Genomic DNA, 25,659 nt, shown 5'->3' on the forward strand with positions numbered 1-25,659 from the left:
ACTCATTTGAGAAATCAGACTGGCAATTTAAACCTTACTACAGAGTCATTTTGAGAAGTGAATTATTTAAAAAATGAAGGTAATTAGCACTAAATTACTTGTAAATAACTACTGAAATAAATTAATAACTGAACTAAACAATTCTATTTTAGCAAGTTCATTTTCTTTAAGAAGTAGAGCATATTCCACTGAGTACCAATGCTTCAGGAACCAGAAAGCATTTTGCCCAGTCTCAAAAACTAATTCAGAATTGCCCTTGCCCAAGTTACAGTCACAAAGGGGAAAAAATACAACAAAGAACAATAACAAAAATCTTACAAGACTTCAAAAAATTGCCTGGAAGAAGAGAAAAATGTAACTATTTTATACTGTGGCTAAAATTCTGGCCATGTGTCAAACTGCTTCATTCCAGTGAGATCCAGATTTCATCCCAAGAGCAATTAAATTCTCAGCAAAGCAGTTAAAACCCATCTGTCTCCTCAAGCCAGATTTCAATTATTATTCCATAATCCTATGCCTTATAATTACATTGATGTTCACTCTGCACATACCCAAAAACACTGGCTGGATTTACTTCAGGAAAAATGAACACAGTGCAAAGATCCACATTGCTACTGGAGCCTACAGGAAAAAGAGTCAATCTGACAGTACAGGGAACACTCTGAAAGCTTCCTGTCCAAACCCATTGGCCAAATGCAATTGCTTGAAAAGAAATGAAAAAAACCCCAAATCACATTGCAAAAACCTCTCTTGAGAGTATTACAGAAAGAAGCCAAAGTTACAGGAATGTTTTCAGTTTAAAGTTTTACTTCTTGCAGACTTTGAGCACTAAAATATTGTAGCATCTTTAAAACAAGCAGATACCTCAGAACAAGAACAGCTGTACTACCTATCCTTCTCAATGTAAATAAGGACTTGCACTTGCCAAAAACATTCAAAGCTTCACTCTGAACAAACACACATTAAAGCTTCTCTTTCTCCTGTGTCTTCTTAATGTGCTAGAGATGAGAAAACACCTCAAACCTTGCTACAGCAAGAGAGCCATGAGACTCCAGTCAGGATGCCTGTTTGAGACACACTGTTCACAGGTATGGTGAACAGTATTTTCAGACAAAAATTACTGAAAACAAAAATCTAACAAAACCAAACTGCAACCAGGAGTTGTACCTGGCACAGCTGAGCAGCTTTCTGCCATGAAGCACTAAAGGAATGAGGCACTGCTGTCAGTGACTAAAATCCAGGACAGGAGCAAACAGCACAGCTAGAATCAAGTGAGAGCACCTATGGATAAATACTGCCCTTCCTGCTAAGTTACAGAGCCATCAGCTGCTCTGCTAAGCACCAGTCTGCTCACACAGAACTGAACTTGGTGCTCAGCAGCAAAGACAAGCTATTGAAAAAACTATAAAGGGCACCAACAAAATCAGTGCTTAGAAATTTGAAAGCAGTTCAGCACTAAGAAAGTTATCCAAAATAACCAAAATTTCCATTTGAAAGTGAAAATAAAACAACAACAGAGATAGTGGAATTAGTTACTTTCTGTTATGCAATTAGGCAATAAAAATATTTTCATCCTTACAAAAAACCCCACAAATTCCTACCAAGCTCTAAGTCTTGCCTGTGATATTATTTAGATTTGTATGACTCTAAAACTTCCAACACTGGATTACACATTTTCTCCACAGCTGCTGACTCAGTTAGTAAAGAACAGGAGGACTGCATTAAAAGAGGCCAAATTTTCCTTTATTCTTTGTTCCCACATCTTTAAAATCAAGATGTACTGAGAATAGCAAAGATATTGGCTTTTCTGCTCCCCAAAAGGAACAATGAGCTTCAGAGGCCAGCAAGTTCCTGCTGTTGCCTTCCTATGCTGGTTCTCATTTCAGAAGCACAGCTAAAATCACCTTTGCAAAAGCTGCCCTCCCAAAGATGCTCCCAACACTCCTAAACTAAGTTCACCCTAGGGGGGGCTGCACTGCCATCTATGGAAAAGCTCAGGAAAAACATTTGGCATTTAGTATTTGTTGATACTAAGAAGGATACAGCTTAAAAGACTACCAAAACAGCAGTGGGATGAAAATGAGGAAGAAAAAGGCAAACTGTACAATAAACATGACCAATTACTCAGCACACAGTTCCCTGAACTGCCACTCAGCCACACTGCTTCTACTCACCCAGCCTGGTGCCACAGGAACTCCAGAACTGCTGCTTTGGTGACTGCCCTGGAAATACTGAATCCAAGGGCAGGCAGGCTGGCATTACTCCAAGCACTCCAAATTCTTAAATCTGACTCTCATCAATTGGATTTTGACACACAGATATGAACTGCTTTCAACTCACCACACTAGAGGATAGAAACTGCATAATTTGATCACGTATCTGCCAGCAATCAAAACATCTGACGTGTTGACTAATCACAATAATTATTCTCAATGCTTTCACTTTTTTGTCTTTCTACTCTCTGCTTGCAGAGAAAAGGAAAAACATGGAACAAAAGCTTACAAAACCTACTCAAGAGTACTGTTTTTCAGAAAGAATGAAAAGCTGCATCAGAAATTCTTTTGCATCTTCAGATTAGAAAAGATCGCTGTCAATCTTCAGGCTAAAGAAATCAAATATATCATAATTTCTACCAAAACCTACAAGTACAGGGAAAAAAAATTTAAAAATCCCACTACTAAGAGGCAATTCAACATTTCAGAGCTCCATTTTCCCCCCTCAAAATCCAAGCTACTGAAAATGTATTTCTGTCTTGCAAAAATAAAAGATGCTATTGATGTTTCTCTCATTCAGATAAATGTCACAGTGCAGCACTAAGCACTGAATTCAGGAAAAGCAGGAACAGGATAAAAAAATCAAAATGGGTCGCAACAATACGTGATCTTCTAGATTCAACATCAAGTCTTAAAATCTCCTTTCTCCACTTCCTCCAAAACTAGTAAGTACATTCTTCCATTCTTAAGCCCTTTCTAAAATCTGTTTACTTTCAAAAAACAAAGAAATAATGCAAAATAGTGAATAAGAATATCAAAGGCTTCTAATGTGCCTTTCATCTGCTTACAACAGTTTCTGTCAATCAGCAATTGATTCAATAGGAACTCATATCCATGCACAAATTAATTCACAGGGGCTACACAGAACAAAACCTAGATACATACTCTGAAAGCACAGTAAAAGAAGTGTCTTCCATTTGTTTGTTACTTTTCAGAGTGTGCATCAAAATATCTGTTTAAAACTTACCAAGGACAAAGTTTAAAAACTTCCCTTTTTTCTTGGCATGTCATGCATGTGTCTGCAACAAGGGTATTTGTTTTTGCAGTGGCCTCCATGAAAGTTTTCTCTGTAAACACCAATAAAGCTACAAAACTCACACTACAAAAATACCTAACAGCTTTTCCAAGCTGGCCACATCTGCCACAAAAAGTTAATAACCACTGCTAAATTCTTTCAAGCACTAGATCCCAACATCATAATTTAAGACAGAGAACAAACAATACCACAAGCAGCTGAAAACATATCAGGAATTGATATTTGGTTACACACAAAGAATGCAATTACCTATCTGTGCCCAAGTCTGAAAGTGGTATTGACATTACTAAATTGCAGTGGTGACACAGCACCCAACACACCTGAAACTCACGAAGCGTGACACATCAGTTAAACCAACCTGGTTTTGTCAAACCTTCTGATTGTTAGCTTAATGTTAATAAAACCCAAGTTGCTTGATTGAAACTCTGTGCAGATAAAGGAGTACAAACAGAGCAGACAGAACATTCTTCAGGCCCACTGAAATTCTAAGGTTGGCTCTCTGGTCCCAGATGGAGGATCACACCACAGCACAGCAACAACTCTCCATCCACTCTCCACATATTTAATGTGCACATCAGTTTGAGTTCAGCAGTGAGAAAAACGTTGTGCTGCATTTGTGTGTCCCACTGGAGAGGCACAAAGAGCCCTGCTACAGTGAGCTACAGCCAGGTCTCCACCTCAAAGATGCTATGACTGACTGAAGAGAGAAATCAAATGTCTGCTTCAGCTCACAAGGGCCCTGTGAGCACACAGTGCAGAATAACAGATGCAAGAAGCCACAGAGGCAACAGCTATTTTCCGGCTTTTTCACTCCTATGTTTAGAGATTGCTAGGAGATGTTGAACCTGTACTTTGCAGAAATCAAATTCCTTTACTCTTTGTGAGCTCTGCTATGAGACTGCATAAGGAAGGACCTGTTTTGTCCTGACTTTAGAATCAGGAAAGAAAAAAACATGTGTGCAAACAGCCTGATCAAGGTCACCTGGTCCAGAAACAGGAGTTCCTAAACAAGAAGTTTCACAAAGCAATCAACCACAGCACAAAGAGGAAACAATTATAGTTTTTTAAAAAGAATTAATATTTTAAAAAATATACTTAATAAGCAATAAACTCAACACACTGTAGCAATGCCAGTTATGAACACAGATACATACTATGCTGTTCATTTCTGAAGACTCGTAACTTCCACATGGATGGACACTTCCTATAGGTTCCAGCCCTTCTTCATCCCACATGTATGTGCCATCAGAGCTGTCAGATGGAGAGAGCTCAAAGGAGGAGCCAGCTCTGTAGTTCATCTCTGAAGAGATGACATTCTCAGTAGTGTGTTTTGTGCTTTCACTGTTGTCATCCACTGCTTAAAGAGAACAGCATCAGTTAAGACTACAAAAACAATCCAATTTTCAAAAAATAAACATTAAAATGCCTGTTACTGGTGTGCTACCTCTGCTGGAGCTGTACTGTAACAGAAATACCTGAAAGCTTTCTGCAGTATTGTTCCATCATCCCAGAAGGGGGAAAAGCTTAAGCTGGTTTGGCAGCTACAACCAAGGAATCTTCCAATCTACATCATTGCTAACCTTTTACACTGCCCTAATTCACCCACCATGGAAGCTACTTTCTAGAAATCTGCATCTCTTTAACATACTAGAAGGTGGGTCCAAAAATATATCCTTTGGTTCTAGTCTTTCAATTGCAACATCCCCCAAATAAGCTTTTATCATGAGTTTGAAAATGTGACTTTCAAAAGCATCTTCTTGTATGTCTTCAACTCATTTTTAAAGAATTAATATGCATCAGAAAAAACAAAAAAGACCCAGTAATAATCCTGTTCATAACTGAACTAATTCAATTACACATCCTACACTTATTTCCACTACTTAGAAGCAGTTACAGCTGTTCTCTGCCTACAGAGGTGGAGGGAGCACGAGGTGAAATTTTCTTAAAATATCACCAACCCAGAAAATTAATGGCATAACAAAGATATGAGGAATCCCACAACCACAACACAAATGTGTTTAAAGGAGGTCACTTTCATTTTTATCACAAAGGGCTCTTCAAAGTAATGCTTGGGAAAAAACTATAATGCAGAAAAGGCACAAGCAAACACATATGTCAGCATAGAGCAGTTCCATTCTGAAACAAGCCATAAGCAATGGGGAATTACATTAAATAACTTAATTACTATCACAGAATTTTGATTTAGCACCTAAAACTTCAAACAGAACATAAAAAATGTATTTACCAGACACATTTATATCAAGCCAGTCGTCAGCATTACAGTGAGATCCTCCACCTCCCTTGAGAGACGTGAAGGGCTCGATGGACGTTCTGCTCCCATGCTCTAATTCCTGAAGGCAGCTCTCCTTCTGCTGGATTTGTACAGTTCTGTTTGCCTCTTCTATATCTATGAAATCGTCACTGAAGTCTTCACTCAAATCGTTTTTCTCAGAGGATGACAAAGAAGATATCGATATTTCATCTCCATCATCGCTCATACACATCACTTTTGAGCCATGCTTCCCCAGACTCTCATGCAGGGCCTCCCCAGGCTCTGTTCTGTGAGCCCTACTCTCTAGGATGCTGTTTTTATCGACGGCTCTGTTGATGCTGGCTGAGATCTCCGCGCTCTCCAGCAGGCGCGCGTCCGGAGCCGCGCTTTTGCCGCCATCCACAACAGCATTCCCAGCAAAGCGCTGCCTGGTAGGCTTCAGCAGGGAAGGCCGACTCAATCTGTATCCATAGGAAGGTGCTGACCCAGATCCATTTGACAGTGGGGGTTTCTTGGAACAGGGAGCTGACACAGCCGAGTACGGTCTGGTAAATCCGTACTTCACTGGCTCGTTTCCGTTGGGTACATCCAACTGACACGCGTTCCTTGACAGCAGAGCAGGCCTCTGAGACGTCCTGGCAGCGACATTCTGACTATGATAAGGCCTTGTAAGATCCACAGCTTTGTTAAAGGAATGTGACCTGGTTAGAGATGCACTGGGAAGGAAAGAATTCTGAATGGAATGTGAAAAACTTTGTGATCTTACCATTTTGTCACAGCAAAAAGCCTTGCTGGCATTGTCTGTAGATTGTGCCAGGCTTTCTCCTGAACTTGTCCTTGTGGCACCAGAATTAGCTCTAGGTCTCTGCAAACCTACCACCGGCCGATTTCCATAAAATCCATTTAAATTTGATCTTGGAGCATTGAGTCCAGAGTATGTCCTTCCTGACAGGGTACCTTTGGTGAATTTAGCTGAATTAGAGAGTCCAGATATAGACTTTGGATTTAATTCCTCAGTAGAAGATACAAACATATTGGTTTGCTTTGCTGCTTTTGACACAACCGAAGCAGTGCTGTTCAAACCCACCCTGAGCTCATCATTGCCCAATGCTCCTTGAGATTGAGGGAACTTCTCAGAATCAATTAATTTTTCATTAGAGTTGCGTCTGGTGTTGACCTCTCTCCCATTCTGATCGTTAAGCTGATATTTATTTGATTTTTTCCAGTTGAAAGCAAAGGAAGACACTCCAACAGTGCCATTGTGCTTGTTGAAATTTTTGCCACCGTTACTCCCTGCTAAGTTCACGGCCGTCCCGTTTGGCATCGGTTGCAAAACAGCCCCCAAAGTTTTCATTCCATATTTCGGTAGCCTGGAAACCAAGGATGTCCTGTTTTGATTTTTTTCTTCCATGAGCTATTGGGTACATTGGTCCTTAAAGGGTGCTTGAATCTAAGAAAGGAAAACAAAACAACATTAAACCTGAATGAACTACACATTAAACACAGATTTCTATACATTTCCAGCTATTTGCTTCCTAGATTTCTGTGCCTAAGTCCACCATGCTGATAAAGAGTAACCCAGACACATTTGTTAACTCCAGAGTTCCAGCAGTTATCTGGCAATAATACGCTCTTCAGATGACAGCTCCCTCTCCCAACTTTCGTTCTCTACATAAACCATCTTTTTTTGTTTTCCTTTTGTAATCAATAAAATAAACTTGAGAAGAGGTTGGATGATTTCTTTTGTTCAGTTTTTTTTCATTTACCCATTTTTAGCAACAAACTGAACTTTTCAACTGTTACAATTATTAAGTTATTAAATTAAGATTTAGTATTTTTTAAAAAGCCGTAAATATGACACAGCAAAAACCTGTGGTCAGCAACATAAACCCGTATAAAACAATAATGTAAAATCTGACTAAAAGCTAATTTTTTGAGATTGTTTTCCATTTCCCCAATGCCTAAAACATGGGAAATAACTACTCATCATGCATCTCATCACAACATTTTTTCTTCCGAGACCTTATGGATCTCCCAAAACAAGATTCACATTCCTAGTAATCATTTTTATATGGAGACAGCAGTCTACTTTGGAAATCATCTGATTCACACGTAAACCTGAGGTACAGTGCAACAGCTGCATAAGGTCAGTGTTAGTAAGCAAATTCAAAGGATCTACTTATTCAAAGTACACAGAATATCTTGTGTAACCACAGCAAGGATTACCCTGAAGTGAATCACTCCCCAAGCTGCAAGACTCACTAAGAAACATTTAAATTCTTAGTGATACAGTTGAAGATAAAATCGAAGATAAGATCGAAGTGGCATTAAATTCATGCAAACTGAATTACCCTGAGGATTTGCCACTGAATAGGATGCCCCAGAGCAGCACTTCTGGAAGCAGATCTGCATTACAAAGATAGAAAGTGAAAAGCACTGCAGACAGGGCATTTAGGGGCTCCTAACTTGTTAGAACACCAGAATCCACATTCTGCAACTGGTGTGTGCATTTCCATTTTGAAATACACAAATCCTGACTTTTCAAAGACTCAGTGAATTCTTGCAGAGCAGAGACACTGCCCTCACACAGGTGTGCAAAGAAGGACACAAATATTTCCCCCTGGGACCTGCAGAACATTTCATTCACATGTATAACACCTGCCTGCATGTGGATTGAGGTGTCTAATGTCAGACTTCTTGCCTACCTGCATACCTTGCACAGGAAAATAATATCATCAGGCAACATCAAAGATCTTTATTTCATGTCAACTACATCCAATAAAGTACAACTTTTTTTAATAGCTCCATGAATAAAAAAATGGCCTTTAATATGCTGATGAATTCATTCCCAGCAAGCATCATAGTGCAGATCCCTCAGATGATAACCTAACTCTAAAGAAAAGGCAAGTCTTGTGAAGAAATCTTCCAAATTGAAAAAGTTAAATTAGAAAGCTGCTAATTTAACTTGCATGCTTTATGGATAATTCCCTTTTCACATCTGTCTACCATCTCTTAGGTGACTGCAAAATTTAAATGAGGCCATTTAATTAGATTACTTTAATCCTCCACCAAGTGCTGCAAATTAAACTTGAAAAGGAGACCTTTCAGTTCTCTAGGAAGGGCTCTTGCTCATTTATCCTTGATTAGGCAAAGACAACACATTATCTTCAACAAAACCATACTGATAGCCCAGAACACTTCAGATAATTAAATTAAAAAACAAACAATACTTCTCTGTATTTTATTAGCTGTGTAACTGTAACTACTGTGCCACTTCCGGGAGCCCAAATGTTTCATTTGTTTCACTGAAACACAATGTCATCAAAAAAACCCACTAAAACTTAACAGCATCATGTCTGGCAGATGTTTCCCAGAAAATGAGGGAATTTCTTATTAAGTTCTCTAAAACTTCCTTAATCTTTAGTTATGTTTACTAGGAAAGATTCCACCAGCCTCACAATTAAACTCCCTTATCAAGCAGCACTGTTACCAGTTAGAGTATGATTTCTGCATCCCAGAAGATTCAAGTTCAATACAATTTAAATTGCAGCCTACTGTACTATAAAGAAATTCAAAGTATTTTTAGAATTAAGTAACCTATGGATTTTTAAAAAACTGACATTTGGGCAAACAAGTTTTATATTCTTTGCCTTGGGAAATACATTATCTAGTGCACACAAGCCTAATCAGGAATTAAGCTAATTATAAAGAGCCTAGCCTTACATAATGATCCAGGGAAAAGGAGTTAAAATCCACAGACCCCCTCTGAAGCATAATCTGAATTAACTGAAAAGCTGCTACATCCTTACCTTCAAGGATATTCAAAATCCTGGTGATAAGCAAAAGGATATTAATTCTCACCCTCCTTGGTACTTCCTCTACAGAATTATTTACACCTCAATAAAATCCTGCACTGTTGGTTTCAAGTGGCAAGCACAACATTCACTGTAATTTCATTCAGAGTTTGTTCTAGCACCACCAGGAAGGCAGTTTCCTATACATTAGCTTCTCAGCAAAGTCCAGCTTTGCACCTGAGACTCTGCCCTACAGAAGAAGACAGCTTAAAGATTCACACACCTGAAAATGTATTCATACATTTTAAAATCCTGCAATTCCTAGGATCCCTGCCCCCAGGCAGATAACAGCATTTTCCAGTTCCAGATTCCTGAATGGGACTGAATTCCCCTCCTCTTGTCACAGCAGTGTGGAATACCCAGCTGAGGGATGGAACACATGTGACAGGCTGGTGACAGGCCAGAGAAATTCCCCTTGCAGTCCTACTGCCATGGCAGCAGTTTCAGATCTGTGTTTCACTCACAGAAATTGAAGTGCACATGTATTTCAGCTGTGCCCTGTGCACAGCTCATAAAACCACCTCTTACACCTCTGGGTTATTAAAATTACATCAGTTATGTGAAAATATCTTATTTCTACCAATGTAGGGAGGTATTGAATGTTAACAGGGAAAAATCTGGGAGGTCCCTGCAACAGAAACAGCAAAAGGCTTCCATAGCACTCACTTGAGAACATTCCAAGATGGGCAGTATGACTGCAAGTCAATTTTCAGCTTTAAGAGGACCACGGGAGCTTAGCAGAATGGAAAAAACTGGCAAGAGATCCAGCTGGCAAACACCTGCTCTGAGCATGACAAGCCCTGGGGAATTCAAGATCATGAATCCTGAGGAAATCATGCATGCTGCATGAATTAAAATTAATCAGAATGCAACCAGAAATTCTGATGGCTTCCAGAGTGAACTTTGAGTATTTTGACAACTTTTTGTGCTGTTTACTCTGCATGGAGTGGTTTCAGTTCAGTCCAAAGTGCCACCTTCACTCCAAGATCCAGTAAGATTAATCAGCTCTGCAGTGAAATTCTCCAAGCCTGCCTTCCTTCTCCTGCCTTCCATTTCTCCAAAAGATCTGTTCTTGACTCAATTCCCAATGCTTTACGAAGGCATCCCTGAATTTCAGCCACTCTCCCTTTCCTATGTAAACTGCAGTGATTAACACCAGCTACCCTGACATTGACTTCTGAAGGTACCATAGCCAGGAAGTACAGCAAGAAATTCCAAGACTGTGAGGGCCTCTTGTTCTATTTCTCTGAAATTACCTTGCTTTTCTGTGTCCCAAATTGTGAGATTCTGCTTTCAGGTCTCAATGCAGCTTAGAGATACTCCCTTTTCTGTTTTTCCACCCTCACACTAACGAGGTTCTACCCACTTTGAAGGGCTGACCCAGCAAACACCAACCAACCAGTTATCCAAGCTGCTCTTGTGCTCAATTTACTGTCAAAACACACTAGGACAAAGAACAGGAGCAGAACATGAGAATGAATAAAGGGAGAAGGAAGCAAGAAATACATCATAAAGAGATTGGAGCTTCAGTATTTCTAACATTGAGCAATATCTCTGGTCAATACAGCAGAAAATGTGACATCCCTTGTCAACTCTAAAAGCATTCTTGCTATTCATCAGCATTCTTAGTGTTTGATAAGGCAAGAGGACATAAGCAGTTACTGGAGAAAAAGAAGTAGGGAAATGCAACTCTATTTTATGGAAGAAAGCTACCACAATAATTCCAAAATCAAAACCTCCCTCTGCATCCCTCAGGGCCACACTGTCAGTTCACTGTGCCATTAATGCTGTTTACACACAGCATCAGGCACCTCAAGGAAGCAAAACAGGGCAAAGTGTTATCTGCCCAGACAAGGATACTTTGCAATTGTTGCCCACTTGTACTTTTCATATTAGTCAAACAGAAACTATGCATTTTAAACTCCAAATTTTTACATCAAAACTAACCAAAACATTGAAACAAAACAGGGTATGAGTTGTCATAAGCCCTTTTAGATTTTATGGAAAAGAGTTATGGAAATTTTACCTACAAGAAAAACTTTTGCTAAAAACCTGTTTCTCAAACAAGTAAAGCTGCACTGATTTTTGGCATTCTTACACAACTAACAAGGAGGAAAGCAGTCAAGGTCCAGATGTTTAGCCAGCTGCAGCAAGGAACAGCTTCAGCACAAAGACAAGAAGATGGAAGAGGATACCTGAGGGTACAGACAAATTACTCCCAGTAAAAGAGACTATCAGGGTGTCTAAGGAAGAAGAAAGCCTTGAGAGTGCAATTTCTAGTCCCTCATAAGTGTTAATGCAGGTTATTATGGTTTGCTGATAAATGAGATGTGAAGTGCAATGGCAGTTACTCTTTGCTGCCCTGGTGCTGCCAGCCCGACTGCTGTCAGGGACAGGTCAGCCAGAAACTGGAATAAAGCACTGGAGATTCACAACTCCTCCCTGAACCTGCTCTTCATCTGATGCATCCTCTTGCAGAAGTCATCAATTCCTTTCTTCAGTAGACCTTGTTCAACCTGGATGAGCAATGTCAAGCCTGTACCTGCAGACACAAACACCAGGCAGCCCTTGCATAACCAGCTCCAGAACACAAGAGCAGGGCACAGTGGCTTTCACAGGCATCCAAGGAACACAAGGCCCAGATGAGAGCAGCACTACATTAGGTGTGCTGACCCCAGGAATGCTGCAAGAGGTGGGAGGGATATATTGCCATCTATCAGAAATAATTACCTTAATCATGGCAGATACACATGGCTCCAGTGCAGAAACACCCCTGCCAGAAGGAATTAAATTATGTGCATTACTTCACTCCTTATGTTATGCAAGGAACAGCCTCCTGTGGACTGAACCAACCCAGGAGATTCCACCCCAGTGAGCAAGTAAGGCTTCTTCACTAGGGTTGCTTAATAGCTCCTAAAGAGCAAAAGATGCAGATGTTTTCAACATCTTTGCTGGAGAAACAAAAAGCCTTTACTTGTTTCTCTTTGTTGTTACCAAATTTGCAGGGATAACAAAGAGAAAGGGGAAAAACTGAAGTAAGAAATGACATTGTCTGTCTGCCTTACAGATCCAATGCTCTGCAATCTAGAGACAAAGTCACACACCTACAAAGAAGCCAAAACCTGTTAATCATTCACCAGCACCACCTCCCAAGCCCTTCCAAAAACAACTCCAAACAAACATACTGTGGCTACAAAGCACATTTATATCTAGGTTCCTATGCTGCCTTAATACTTCCCTGCATTTAGGAAGATTTCTGCCCTGGAAGATAAATCATAATTGTGTATATGCTTCTGTGCAAGTACATGGATTTTGGAAAGACTCTCCTCTTTCCCACCAGAGTCTTTTTTCCAAGGTTTCTCAAACATTTCTGGCATTCTTACATGAAGAATAAGGCAGCAGGTAATCAGAAGCCTGCCTTTCAGAAGAGTTTTAAAGGTGCATCACCATCATAAAGGCAATTTAAATTTTATGCTGTGGCTAAGATTGACTGGAAAAATCCCAAACATCAATTGCAGTCTAGAATTAAAGCTTTCTACCAATGAAATGTCAGATCCTGATGTCTCCTTAAAACATTTTGTGATTATGTCAGCATCAAAGCAACTGACAGCAGAAACAGGCCCCTGCTCCTGCTGATGGTATTAGTCCTTCAGCAACAGCATTTCACATGGGTAATTTAATCTGTCTTGTAAGAACAAATCCAGAAAGATTGCATCTGTCTCAAAAGCAAACTCCTACTGCAAACCATCAGGAACTACTTGCTGTTCTCTAGCAAATATTTCACTTAGAGGAATAACCTTTTTTTCCTCAGCACTATCCACTGTTACCTAGTGATTCAAACACACTATTCCCATCTCTAACTCTTCTAGGAAAGATTTACTTCACCATTGACTCAGTAACAAACTCCATTGACTCAGTAACAAACTCAAAGAGCTGGTTACCAGTTACTGTTTTCTACTTCTTACATACAAACATGTTAGCTGGAGCAGGATTTTCTTGTTGATAAGGACAGGCAGGCTGAAAGCCAAGTGAAACTTGGTATACAGCTAATTATAACTGGAAATATCCCTTTTTAGACTGCCATGCTGTCCATCCTACTCCTCTGGTTTGTTTATTCAACTGATGCATGTTCTCCATGTAAAAACACTGAGCTGTCTCGAGCTAGAAGCCTCTCACACTGGCACTAACATATTTTTCAATCTATATTTTGCAATGATTAAATAATGACTAATAACAGAAACAATACTTCCTGTCTGAACTGCTGCTGAGCAGTTTTTCTATGTGGGTATCTTAAGATTAAGAATTTCCATGGGTTTAAATCTTCAGTGAGGCTGAGCTTTCAACCAGTATGTAAGCTGGTTTTTTATTCCCCCCCTCTAGCCACATACACTCATTCTTTCTTTTTCTCCTGCTGCCTGAGTAAGAATTGCAGTTATAGGTTGAGCAGAGATAATTGCAAGAGACTGCATGTAATTCACAGACTCACTGGCACTGGGATATCTTCAATAAGCCTGAAGAGGTTCACATGTGATAACTGAGCAAGATTAGACAAGATGAAGCAGAAAGAAGATAGAAAAAAATAGTTTTGAGATTTTCTTTGCTACATACTGCCAATGCTATTTCAGCATAGTTCAGTTTTTCACAGATCATGATCTTGAGACACGAACACATCAGCACATTGCTATGTATCTAAAAAAATCATATTGTTAAGTCAGCCACTGCTGGATAAAAAAAAAATACTAGAAAAAGGACTGACAGAGAAAACCCTTAACACTGCTACCATGAAAGACAGACAGTGAATCCTGCACAAGCTGGAAATATTATATAAATAATGGAATTTCACTGTGTGTGGATCATGACACTTCAATGCCCAATTCAATTCTCCATATAGTTCCTCCAGACAATTTTATTTTAGAGGTGAGCAATACAAAAATCCCATAAAGTCCTGTGGTTGCCTTAAAACAAAAATGCACCAGGGAAGGGATGATTAGGGCAAAGACAGAAATGTGACTTCCTCAACCTTCAACTGCTCTCAATTCATAGAATTTCTTAGATTTGATGCAGTTTGTTCAGGAACCCTCCACAGATCTCTTGTCCACTGTTTTGTGTAACCTGGCCTTGAGCCCCCAAACCTTCTGCATCCTTGACTGCCTTAAGCAAGGAGTTCCAGAGCCCCAACAACAATTCTTTCAAGGTAATTTCATTGTCTTGCACAGATTCCCAAGGAAAATTACTCCTAAAATTGCTTCTAAACCTCCTACAGTGCCAGAAGGGGCTACAGATACCTGCTCTCCTGACTACCAAACACACCAGTTTGTTTCATATTTATGTGTTTTCCTGAAGATACTGCATTATTTGAAGTTTCACTTCTTAACATTCACCCTTAATCAAAAATACTGCAGCCACACACCTGTGTATTACAGCTTTCAGCTGAAACCTGCCTATTTGTAAAACACATCTTCCAAGTATCATTTTCTTGCTATTGAGTTTCATTTCAATACAGCTTCTGTCTACAATTCCACTGATATAAATCAGTTTCCAGTCTCAAAACCAGACTCCCTGAAAATGTCTGAGTACCAAACAACTTTGCAAGTTTCCCACAGCATAACAAACACCAAGATGTTTTTGTCAAGGGTGGCAGCCTCCAGGATTTTAATGTGTGTTTTGTGTTTTCCTACCAGCTTTCTGATACACCAACAGCTATACTGGAATGTACTTCTCAAGGTCAGTTTTTTACAGCGTGGAAGACACACATATTTGTTATGTCCCCAGAGGTTTGAAACTGAAGGAGAAAAAAAAAAACCAAAACAGATTATCTGAGAAATTGAGATATAACTTCAGTTAGGGATGACAGTTTGTCACAGGATCAGTTTCAGAGTTATCTATGTTGTGTTTCATTCAAATTTACAGGAAGGCAATACATACTGCTTGTTTTGCTTCATCAGGATCTCAATGGAATCATAGTAAAGCTATCCATATCCAAATTACCATTTCAGAAAGCTTCCATGATTAAAAGATTTACACAGAGATTTTTTTTTTTTTTTCACTCTGTTTACTGATGGATAAGGCCATGCAGGCTGACAGATTGTGCTCCTCCCCTCAAGTCTCCTGCTACCAACAGCAGCAGCCTGGGCCTTGCCAAGTTTCTACCTATGCAGGATTGCTTTACTGAGATGAAGGTCACTCAAAAGCCACAACAACCCTCAACCCACCAAAAATATATATCAACATGGCCATGTAATAATTTTAACACATAAGATCAGAAAAAAAATAGTATCTAATAAGGCCAATTTTTAAAACAATTTACAAAAAGAGTGTGGATTGAATTACCATCCAACTCCAACACTGTAGTGATAAACTCTGCATCCATCTAGAAGAGGTTTTTGAATCTCCAGCTTAAAGTAGGCATATTATTGAGTCAAGAGGAGCTGGGACATTCAGTTCTCCCTGGATGCTTCCCTTGTGCTGTGTGTGTCACAAGCCATCTGGGCTGATTAGCCTAAAAGCACAGAATTTCTTAGGCTTCAGGGAATAATTGCAGAAATTATGTACAATTTAAGAGTTATTCTGATCCATAAGTTGTTCAGCCACCTCATCAAAGTAAATCCTCATCAGCCATTTCCTCTGGCTAAGAAGCCAAGCCTGCTTGCAGTGAGGACATTGCCAGCAGAGCCAGTACCTCTTCAATAATGCCATTAAAATGCACTCTGCAGAGCAGGACCTCAGCTCAGCACAGACTAAGTGCTCATGAAAAACAAACCCAACAATCTGCAGTGAATCAGGCATTTTAGGAAGAACTTGTGACACCAGCTCCCCATGTGACCAGGGATAAGCAGAACCCCCACCCTGAGGAGACTTTCCTCAATTCCTGTAGGATACTGTCAGCAGAACTGCTGCAGCTGAATCCTCCTTGCAGAACAGAGAATGACTACTGGGCAAAGTCCAGGACGCTGCAAATCCAGCTACTTTTGGTTAAGGGGAAAACAACATTCCCAGAGTATCTACCAAAAAAATGCACCTACTTGGTAGCAGTGTAGAGTGAGCTGTGTGTCCAAGAGCTATGAAGAAATGCAGAGACCTATCCTGACCAGCCAAACTTCAACTCTGGGGTAACTATTTAATGCTCTTGGGATTTTACTGTAACATACACATGTGCAGGTATCCAGAGATTGACATAATCTGTTTTTATTGCTCCAATTGAAACACAATACAGGATTTTCAACCTGATTATCAAAAGCACCATTAGTATTTTGATCTCCTTAACATCCCTGTTGGCACGGGACTTAACCCTGCCTGAAAGCTTCTAATTAAGAAGATGGTGCTGCTGTTTACAGTGAATAGTGGCTGAAAGAGAACACCACAACCACTGTAGATATATTTTATCATATTGGTTTCTGTAACCTTATATTCCTTCATCTCCTCTCCATTTTGAGAAATCCACACTTTCTAAGGATTCCAGGCAAGAAATATTCATCTCAAGACTGATGGCATGATGGCTTTTTATCTAAAGAGCCCATGCCAACATTTCCTACTAACTGGTTTATTCCAAATAACCAATCCCTCTTAAAGGATGATCAGGTCCAAAAGTAATGGATTTTACTCCAATGAGCTTTTACACGAACAGTTCCATTAAACAGGATTACTCATTAGTATAACAATACATTAAATGAGATCATTATGTTAATTGAGGCTATTTCTACCCTTTCAACAGCTTTACAGTTAAAAAACAATACTGGGCAGTTTTTGGAACCCAAACATTGATACTTTTATAATGAAAAATACCATCCATGAGCAGAAATTAAATCTCAACTTCAAAAACAACTTTTCTACTCTAAGCTGTATACTGACATAGATCCTTGGTTGACATTTAGGTTGCTCATGTCCCATTTGTTAGGCCACCACCTCTTCAGCTTGGAGGCATGTAATTCAAAATGGGCCCATAGAATTTATGTGATCATTACAAGCACGATAAAACGTCTTGTGAATTTCATTCATTATCAGCAAACAATGTAAATATTTACTGCCTCAGGCTAACCCACAGTTTTGTATATTTGTCCGGAAGAAATTTACTAGTCTCAGTAACCCAAGAGTTTTGTATATTTCTCCAGAAGAGAGAAATTTACTAAAGTCTCAGTACATATGTGAAGTGGCTCTCAATTATAAAAATGTAACAAAATGAGAACTTAGATTCAATTTCATTTCATTTTTAACACCTTCCTAGCAAAAAATTCTATTCTGTACCAAACCAAGGCTCAAAGCCCACAGACACCAAGCACAAACCTGCTGTAGACATGAAGCTCTAACCCTGCAAAATGCACCAGCTCCCCTGAAAAGTGCTTTACATCTTTACACAGCATACCAGACGGACAATCCTTACCTTAATTTGATGTCTGGCCTGGACACTAACACTCTGCTAGAGCATAAAGTTCCCATGCAGTTTTGCTTTCTTAAACTGAAGATAAACAGCTCGACCTCCTCCAGCTCAAAGTTAAAGGCTGAGGTTGCCTACGTTTCATTGTGTGCCAAAGTACATTTGACAGAACACGAAGAGAACAGCAGGCTCTGGGTGACGAAAGCAAAGTCTCAGTGTCATTAAAGTGAAATCACCACAACATCCCCTTGGTATAGAACATCCCCTTGGTATAAATCTCAACAGATCACTGCTAAAGCAGAAATGCCACCACTAGAATCCTTTTCCACTGCCACTATTTTTTTAAACTGTTATCTTTGAACACACACTGGGTGCATTTGATGCTTCCCCTTTTCGGAGATTAAATCCCTCGAGATACGAAACCTCACGCTAGAGGACCTCTGCGGCCGGAGCTCGCAGCAGCTGCTCCCAAGGCACCCCAAGGCAGGTGCGTCTGCCCGCACACCGGATCACAGGACACGCCAAGCACCGCAGAGCCGGCACCGGGGCGCTCCCGGCGCCGGGCCGAGCTGTCCCCGAGCCCTCCGTGACATTCAGCGGGCCCGGAGCCGAGCGCTGAGGCCGCCCCGCCCGCCCGGCCCCGGCCTCCCGCGGCCCGCGCGGCCCCCGCTGCCGCAGCATCCCCGGCCGAGCCGCGACCCCCGCCCCGGCGCAGGGCGGCGGCGCTGGGCGGAGGACGGCGGCCGCTCCCCGCCGGCTCAGAGCCCCCGATGAGGGCGCGGGGGTGGCCGCCCCGCACTCACCGCCGGCCGGCGCGGGCCGTGTCGCCTCCCGGGGCAGGCCCGCTCCGCGCCCTCGGGTCCCGCCGGCCGGCCCGGCCCGCGCAGGGAGGGGCGGAGGGCGGGAACACGCAGCCGCCCCGCGCCCCGCCGCCCGCCCTGACGTCAGCGCGGCCGCCCCGCCCTGCCCATGGCGGCATCGCCCCATCTCCGGCGTCGGCCCATCTCCCTCGTCGCCTCATCTCCATCATTTCCCTCATGGCTCCCATTGCCCCCGCAGCCGTGCCCCGGGAGCCACCGGGCCCCTGGCCCAGCGCGGCCGCCGCAGCTCGGCCGTGTGATGCTGCCCCAGCAATGGTCGAGCAGGCTGGCAGAACCAAGGGCAAATGGGAGTTGTTAAAAGCATTGCAGGAATGGGCCTGCGGGTGTCCCGGCCCTGCGGCATGGAAGGGTGGAATCATGGCACCGTCAGGGGTGGAAGAGACCTTTAACATCAGCCAGTGCGGCCGACACCCAGTGCCAGATCCCCGTGACAAACCCATACCACCTCTCTGCACAACCTACCAAACAGTGCCCAACCACCCAAACAGTGACAAAATTGTCTCCTAGGATCTAATCTGAACCTCTCATGTTTAAGGCCATTTCCTCCCGTCCTCTCTCTGCAGGCACGGCAGAAGAGGCCGGCCCCACCTCAGTACAAGCTGCTTTCAGTGAGCTGCAGACAGCGATGATGTCCCCACCCTGAGCCCCCTCAAGACTAAACAACCCCAGCTCCTCCAGCTGTCCCTCACAAGACATATTTTCTAAACCTTTCACCAGCCTTGTTGCCCCTCTCTGGACGCACTGCAGCCCCTCAATGTCCTTTGTAAAGCAGGCACCCAGAACTGAGGACAGCAATCAAGGTGCAGCCCCAGCAGTGCCCAGCACAGGGATGGGATGGTCCCTGCCTCGGTCCTGCTGCCCACACTACAGTAGAGGCACTCAAAGGAGAAAGGTGGTGACCCAGCTGTGCAAAAATCCTGAAGGACTCGCAGTCATTGAGGGGAGACCAGGAATTCTCCATGCCAGTGCTCACAGTACTAATTGAGAGTTTAATTTCCTCAAATTTTCCACCTGTGCTAGGAATTAGAAGGCACTGACAGAAGGTTCAGGAAGTTCCTCGCCAGTGAGGTGAATCACTGAGTCATTATTTACACCTCAGTGTTCTGCCTTGGGGACTGAGTTTCTGCATCTCTCCTTCTTTTGGGGCCTTCATTGTCACAGCATTTCACCATCTCATACTGTTGTGCTTCAGCATCAGGTGTTCTGAGTTTCTTTTCTCTCAAAAGTTTCGATAGCCAATTTTTCTAAGCTTTTGCCTGCCTGCTTTGCCAGGCCTCCCAGAGGGAGGAAGCTGTGAAGTCACCTCAGGCTATGTTTGTGTAGAAATAAAACCAACACCCTGTAATTGATAAGCCTTCTTCACCTCTTGACTAGAAGCTGGGTGTGCCCAGATGTCAGCCCAGGCATTACAATGCCTCCTCATCTTTCTAGACACAGGGCATGAAGAATTTGCCCTTTGGTACATTTGCCCCATAGGCAGCAGAAAGGCCTTCTTAGAAAAAGAAGGAACAAGAACTGAAGCTTTTATATGGGTTTTTTTTTCTGCTTAAGCTTAAATGTACTGGCCACATTAATGCATTTATTCTTAGAACAATCTGAAGTAAAATGACTCTCCTGTGGTAAAGGAAGGCAAAAAAATAAAAAAGGCAAGCAGAGAGATTTAATCTCTTGCTCAAAGCTAAAGAGATAGCAAAGCCAGGAAATGAACTCAGATTTCCTCAGTCAGGCATGGGTGCTTTAACCACACAATCATCCTTTCTTGCCAGTCATTCTCAGCTTTTGAGCATCAACTGCATTAGCATAGATTTGATTTTTCTGTACTTTGTTCATCAAAACTTCCCCATTCCCCATGAAATTTCTTCCTAATAACTTTCTTCTCCATTTCCTTCCCAAAAATTAAAGAAATACTATTAGAGCCTCACTGGGAGAGTTATATTTCCACTGCCTTTCTGCAGGCACTGGCGGGTGTTTCTCCAACATCAATACTTGAAGTTCTCTCTCACAAAGCAATTGTGGAGCTCCCCTGGTGCATCTCTGAGGCACACTGGGCAAGATCAAGGAATAAAGATCAGAGAAGCAGAACACTTGTAACCAGCACAAAGGAGGCACATATGCTGTGTGTGCTGACCTGGAAGTGGTGGTATAACCACATTTTTTAACTCCAGCTCATGCTTTTATAATCTGGAAATAATTATGAAACAGAGATCTAAAAGAAAACTACACATGTAAAAGAAGAAAGCAACCTAGAGATATTTTAGGACAGATTTGAGAACCTCCACTATCTGTTTAGGCAGTTAACAGATTTCCATATGCTTATATAGGCTAAAGATTAAGATCCAGACTTGAAGCAGACCTCAGAGTTTTTGAAAAAGGAAGCATTACATACAAAACTCCAGCTTCTGAGTGCTTGCCTCAAGAATTGGTGTTAACCCTCCTACATACAGACTGCAGACTGAGGGCCAGCTATGATCAGCTGCACTATCTTTTCCTACCAGTTTATTATCAGATGCTTTCAGCTTGAGGTCTTCACCTTGAATTGATTTTCTATGAAATTGATTTAAATGGGCATTTATATTACGCTGGGAGATGGACTAAAAGCTTGTTATTATCCCCTTTGCTCACTGACCTGGCAGTGTGCTGCCTCCAAAGCCAGAGACACAGCAGTGGGTGACACCAATGACCCTGAGAGGAGCTGGATGTGCAGTTAGTGATATTCACACAAATATTCTCCCAGCCCCAAGAGTTCACATGCCAGGGACTCCACTCTAGTGAAAAAGGAGATAAGTTCTCAAATTTAACCATGTAGCTGAGCCCTACACTCTAGAAAATATGAACCAGATATTCCTAATTCTCTTCATTACAATGAAGCTGAGTGAGTCTGCTTGAGTTAAAATTATCCTCAAAGCAAGGACAGCCTGCTTCCTGCATCACTTCATAAAAATTATCTTTGCCATGATGTCCATAAAAAAAATCCTTGCTCCTTAGCCCATATGCTGTGACTCCTGCAAACTAATGTGTTCATAATAATTTCACTTTTACTTTGTGCATCCACTTTCTGTTACTGCATTCACACACATTCTGCTTGAACTCAGATTTTATGCTGTCTGACAGATGAGCTGTATTTTCTTGGTTTGTATTCTTTCAAGTTCAAAAGGGCTAAACATCCAGATGCCACTGTTTCTTTCCCCCACATATAAGTAATAATGTATTCATTGTGGGCATTTTACTTTTACAAAGTACTGCAGCATGGATTCTCCCTAGCTCACCAACATTCAAGAAAAGGAAAACAGATGTTAAAATTAGAAACCATATGCTTCTTGGGGTCTAGGTGCACTTTTGATTAAATATATGACAGTGCATGCAGTTGGATGGTTAGGGGTGGTAATTCTTCATTTCACAATGTCTCATGATTCTGTAAAATGCATCCATCAACAGGCATCAAAAGTGAACTTTCAGATGTTTTCAGAATCTGAGTCTCTACCTTTTTTTTTTCATTAAGGAATATATCTCTTATATTTTCCTCATTTTCTTTTGACATTAAAGAGTCACTGTCTCCAAAATTACTTATTTACTTTTCAACTTCTTGTACTTTTTAAACTCTACAGGTAATTTCAGTTTTGTACTACCTTAAAAATATGTACTAAAATGGTTACTTCAAGTTTATGAACTTGTTCACTGAGTTAACAGGGAAAGCTATAGGCTAATGTCACATAGAGAAATACTTACCATGAGTGTGGTCATATGTGTATATATGTATTATTTCCATTTATAGTGTCCACAAGTAATGAAACTTCATACCATTCTGCAATAAATAATTGTATGAAAATAAAAGAATTCCGTTTGGTGCGAGTTGAGGTCTTTATAGGGGTTCCCCATCAATGCATCTTTTTCCCTTTTTACTTAAGAGAAAACACAGAGGTGAGCTCAAATTCTGCTGAAATACACGTTTATCTTGTCACATTTAAGAGTACAGTCCTTTGTTTTTCTTAGCTTTGAAAAATAATCCAAATGAAGTAATTGAAGATTTGGTATCTTTTCAGGCCTTAGTGCTATCTACCACTTTCTAAGTAATATTTAGTTAATAGGACACTATTTAAATGAAGACCTGTTCATTGCAGTTTTGGCTGCTTTGTTATTTAAATAATTGTCTCAGATGTCTACCTTGCAAAGACAGTGTTGCTGTATTTATGGGTTTGGTGACCTTTCATACCCTTCTTTCAGAAAAGATTTTTTTTGGTCAATCTCTTCTTCTGAACATTGCTGAAAGAATACTCAAACATCAGTCCAGGATGTGTTTTTAAAACTCTGATGTGTTATTTTGTGGCCAGCCCTGCTGAGGTTCAGAGATGCTCAGGATGCATTACACTGTCTGTTCATGCTGGGAAAAGCAGTGAATTTACACAGGCTTAAACTGCTCTAGTTTTCCAGTGGTGCTGGAGTAGAAGTAGCTGGACCAGTTCATTAACATCTGCTATTGAAACCCACCTCAGGAATCTTGACACCCTACTGCTGCTGGGCTCTTTCTTCTGAGGGCTGACCATGCATGATGTTTCAAAACACTACATTAGTCTAAATAATTTAGACCTACTTAGATCTAAATTATTTAAGCAGACTAGTTAAACAATTTAAGAAGCCTGGTTAAAGCTGCTTCTAAAATACAGTCTTTGTTTTCTGCACTGTCTTTGGCAATCTCATTCCAACCATCCACCCATCCACACCACATTCACAAACACAGGGAAGCTTTTCTGGGCAGCCATTAAAATGATGTGGCACATTTCTAAAATCCATGTGTGCTGTCTTTCATTTCTTCTTACAGAAGATACTTCTTCTCAGTGTCTGAATGCTAAAACACATTAGTGCATAATGTATTTCATTTAAGTCTGATACAGTTTCCTCCTTATTTTTCATTGCAACTTAATTTGTATTCATGTAGGCCAAAAGGCCAAAGGAATCCAAATGCCTGTTGTTTCCATTATTCAGTAGGATTTTGAAGGATTCTGGAACATAAATAAAACTCCTTATTTCAGTTTGATGTACAGCTATGGAAATTATTTCCTTTTGTGTAATTAAATTTTTTTCTAAATCAGAACAGATTAACCTTTTTTGTTGCATTTTATAACTGAAAGGTTGACTGATAATCCCAGAACTCAAAAAATAGCCTTTTACTGGTGACACTGTTAGGGGACTTTATCTTGTGTGTTTGGGATTCTTTCTTCATCTGTGAAGGCATTCCGTTACACAAGAGAAAAGACAACAGTCATGTTTCTATTAATGGCCTTCAAGTTTAACAGAATGAGAAAAGTTAACTGGAATTCAATGAAATCTCAGTAGAAATCAGTAATAAAGATGAAAATTTATTTGCAGTTGTATGGCTTATCTTTATGCAAACACTGTTACAAAGGAGTCTGCTTTAAATTAATGCTAATCCTGAACTGATTGATGTGGATAATTTGTGGGTTTGCTAATTTTGTAATCTAATAACATTTTAAATTTTACAATCCTTAAAATGTTTAATGAAGATGAAATGATAGCTTTTTTTGTTTGTATAGGCAGCATCCTCCATTTTACGATATCATTACAGTTTTTAATCCTGAGATTTGCCAAAGTTGCAGTCTATTTATAATCAGCACACAACACAGTGGATAATGGACCAACTAAGCTGTAGACATTAAGAAATGTAAGAGGAAAGAAAGCTTCTAGGAGAAGAACAGAGCAAGAGCATCATATTTATGTGTTTTCATTTGACTGCTCAAAGAACAGCATTCCTGTTAACATGCATCCACATGGAAGACTCAGAGCTGGAAGTGAGCTAAACACAATCCTTCTGGGTCTTGTTCAAAAATATTTAGAAAGAACAAGACACTTGGGTGGTGTGGTGACCAAAGGTTCCTACATGCTGATAGCACACAGTTAAATGTGATACACAGAGAGCAGTTTGATTCTTGGCAAACTCACTGTCACCCTCTCTTCTAGGAGTGCCAGTCATCTCACCAGCCCTAACAATAGCTTGATTATGATGTTCTCTCAAATCTTTTAAAATAAGATACCTGCATTGTCTCCTTATCTGTTTCACTGTAACATTTGCTATTTTGCTACAAAGGTTTGAGGAGTGCCCAGAATTACCTTTATGAGCTATAATTTTGTTTCTTTAGATACTGTACCAGTGACAGATATTCTGTGTTCATTCAGAATGACATCACTACATAAGAATGACAGAATGATATCACAGAATGGATTGGATGGGAAGAGACCTTAAAGATCATCTCATTTCAGCCCCCTGCCATGGGCAGGAACACTTTCCACTAGACCAGGTTACTCCAAGCACCATCCAGCCTGGCCAAGAGCAGTCCCAGGGCTGGAGCATTCTCTGGGCAGCCTGTTCAGTGCCTTACCACTCTCACAGTAAAGGAACTTTTCCTTATGTCTAATCTAAACCTGCCATCTTTCAGTTTAAGAATCCTAAAGAGACAGATTTATAGATTAACCCCACCTTCCTTTCTTAGGAAAAAATCTCACTCACTGATGACGGAATTATATGAGAAAAGTATTACATGAGATGCTTTTGCATATTGTAAGGAGGCACTAATGAATAAAATATGTCCTCCGATGAATTTAATTACTCACTTCTCATTGCAGACAGATAAGAGAGATCACAGAGAAGAAAACAGATCCTGCACTGTTGCTGTACTTCACAGGGATTCTGGCCACAGCAACCTGAAATGACGAGGCTACAAATCCTCCTGGAGAGCAAAGTCACAGCTCAGTGTCTGTCCTGACAGATGCAGATCGTGTTCCTCCTCCCTGAGCCTGATTTCCCTCTCATGGCACTGAGGAGCCCCTGCTGCCAGTGCACCAGGCCAGTCCTTGGCTCAGCCCTTGCTGTGTGAGCAGCCAGGCCCTGTGCAGAGCAGGATTGCAAATTACCAGGAGCTGGCACAGGGAATACTTCCTGCCAGCTCAGATGAAACATGA

At 41.0% G+C, this 25,659-nt stretch overlaps 1 protein-coding gene across 7 annotated transcripts in view; it reads right to left on the reverse strand.

Annotated features, from left to right (window-relative positions):
* The window catches only part of CCSER2 (coiled-coil serine rich protein 2), a 62,140-nt gene extending 43,461 nt beyond the window's left edge, over window positions 1–18,679 (reverse strand). Inside the window, exons 1-4 of one of the 7 annotated variants that reach the window (XM_063164001.1) lie at window positions 18,610–18,650; window positions 17,813–17,997; window positions 5,555–7,031; window positions 4,464–4,666 (exon numbers count right to left, since the gene is read on the reverse strand). In XM_063164001.1, the coding sequence (XP_063020071.1) occupies window positions 4,464–4,666; window positions 5,555–6,992 (1,641 nt within the window). In that variant the 5' untranslated portion in view covers window positions 6,993–7,031; window positions 17,813–17,997; window positions 18,610–18,650. Of the gene's footprint in view, window positions 1–4,463; window positions 4,667–5,554; window positions 7,032–17,812; window positions 17,998–18,609 lie in introns of all 7 variants that reach the window. The other 6 variants (XM_063164003.1, XM_063164005.1, XM_063164008.1 and 3 more) reach the window with 6 other exon arrangements.
* Window positions 18,680–25,659: the final 6,980 nt, after the last annotated feature.

This window comes from Melospiza melodia, chromosome 9 (genome assembly GCF_035770615.1).
Source record: "Melospiza melodia melodia isolate bMelMel2 chromosome 9, bMelMel2.pri, whole genome shotgun sequence".
In the NCBI taxonomy this organism is placed as follows: Eukaryota; Metazoa; Chordata; class Aves; order Passeriformes; family Passerellidae; genus Melospiza; species Melospiza melodia.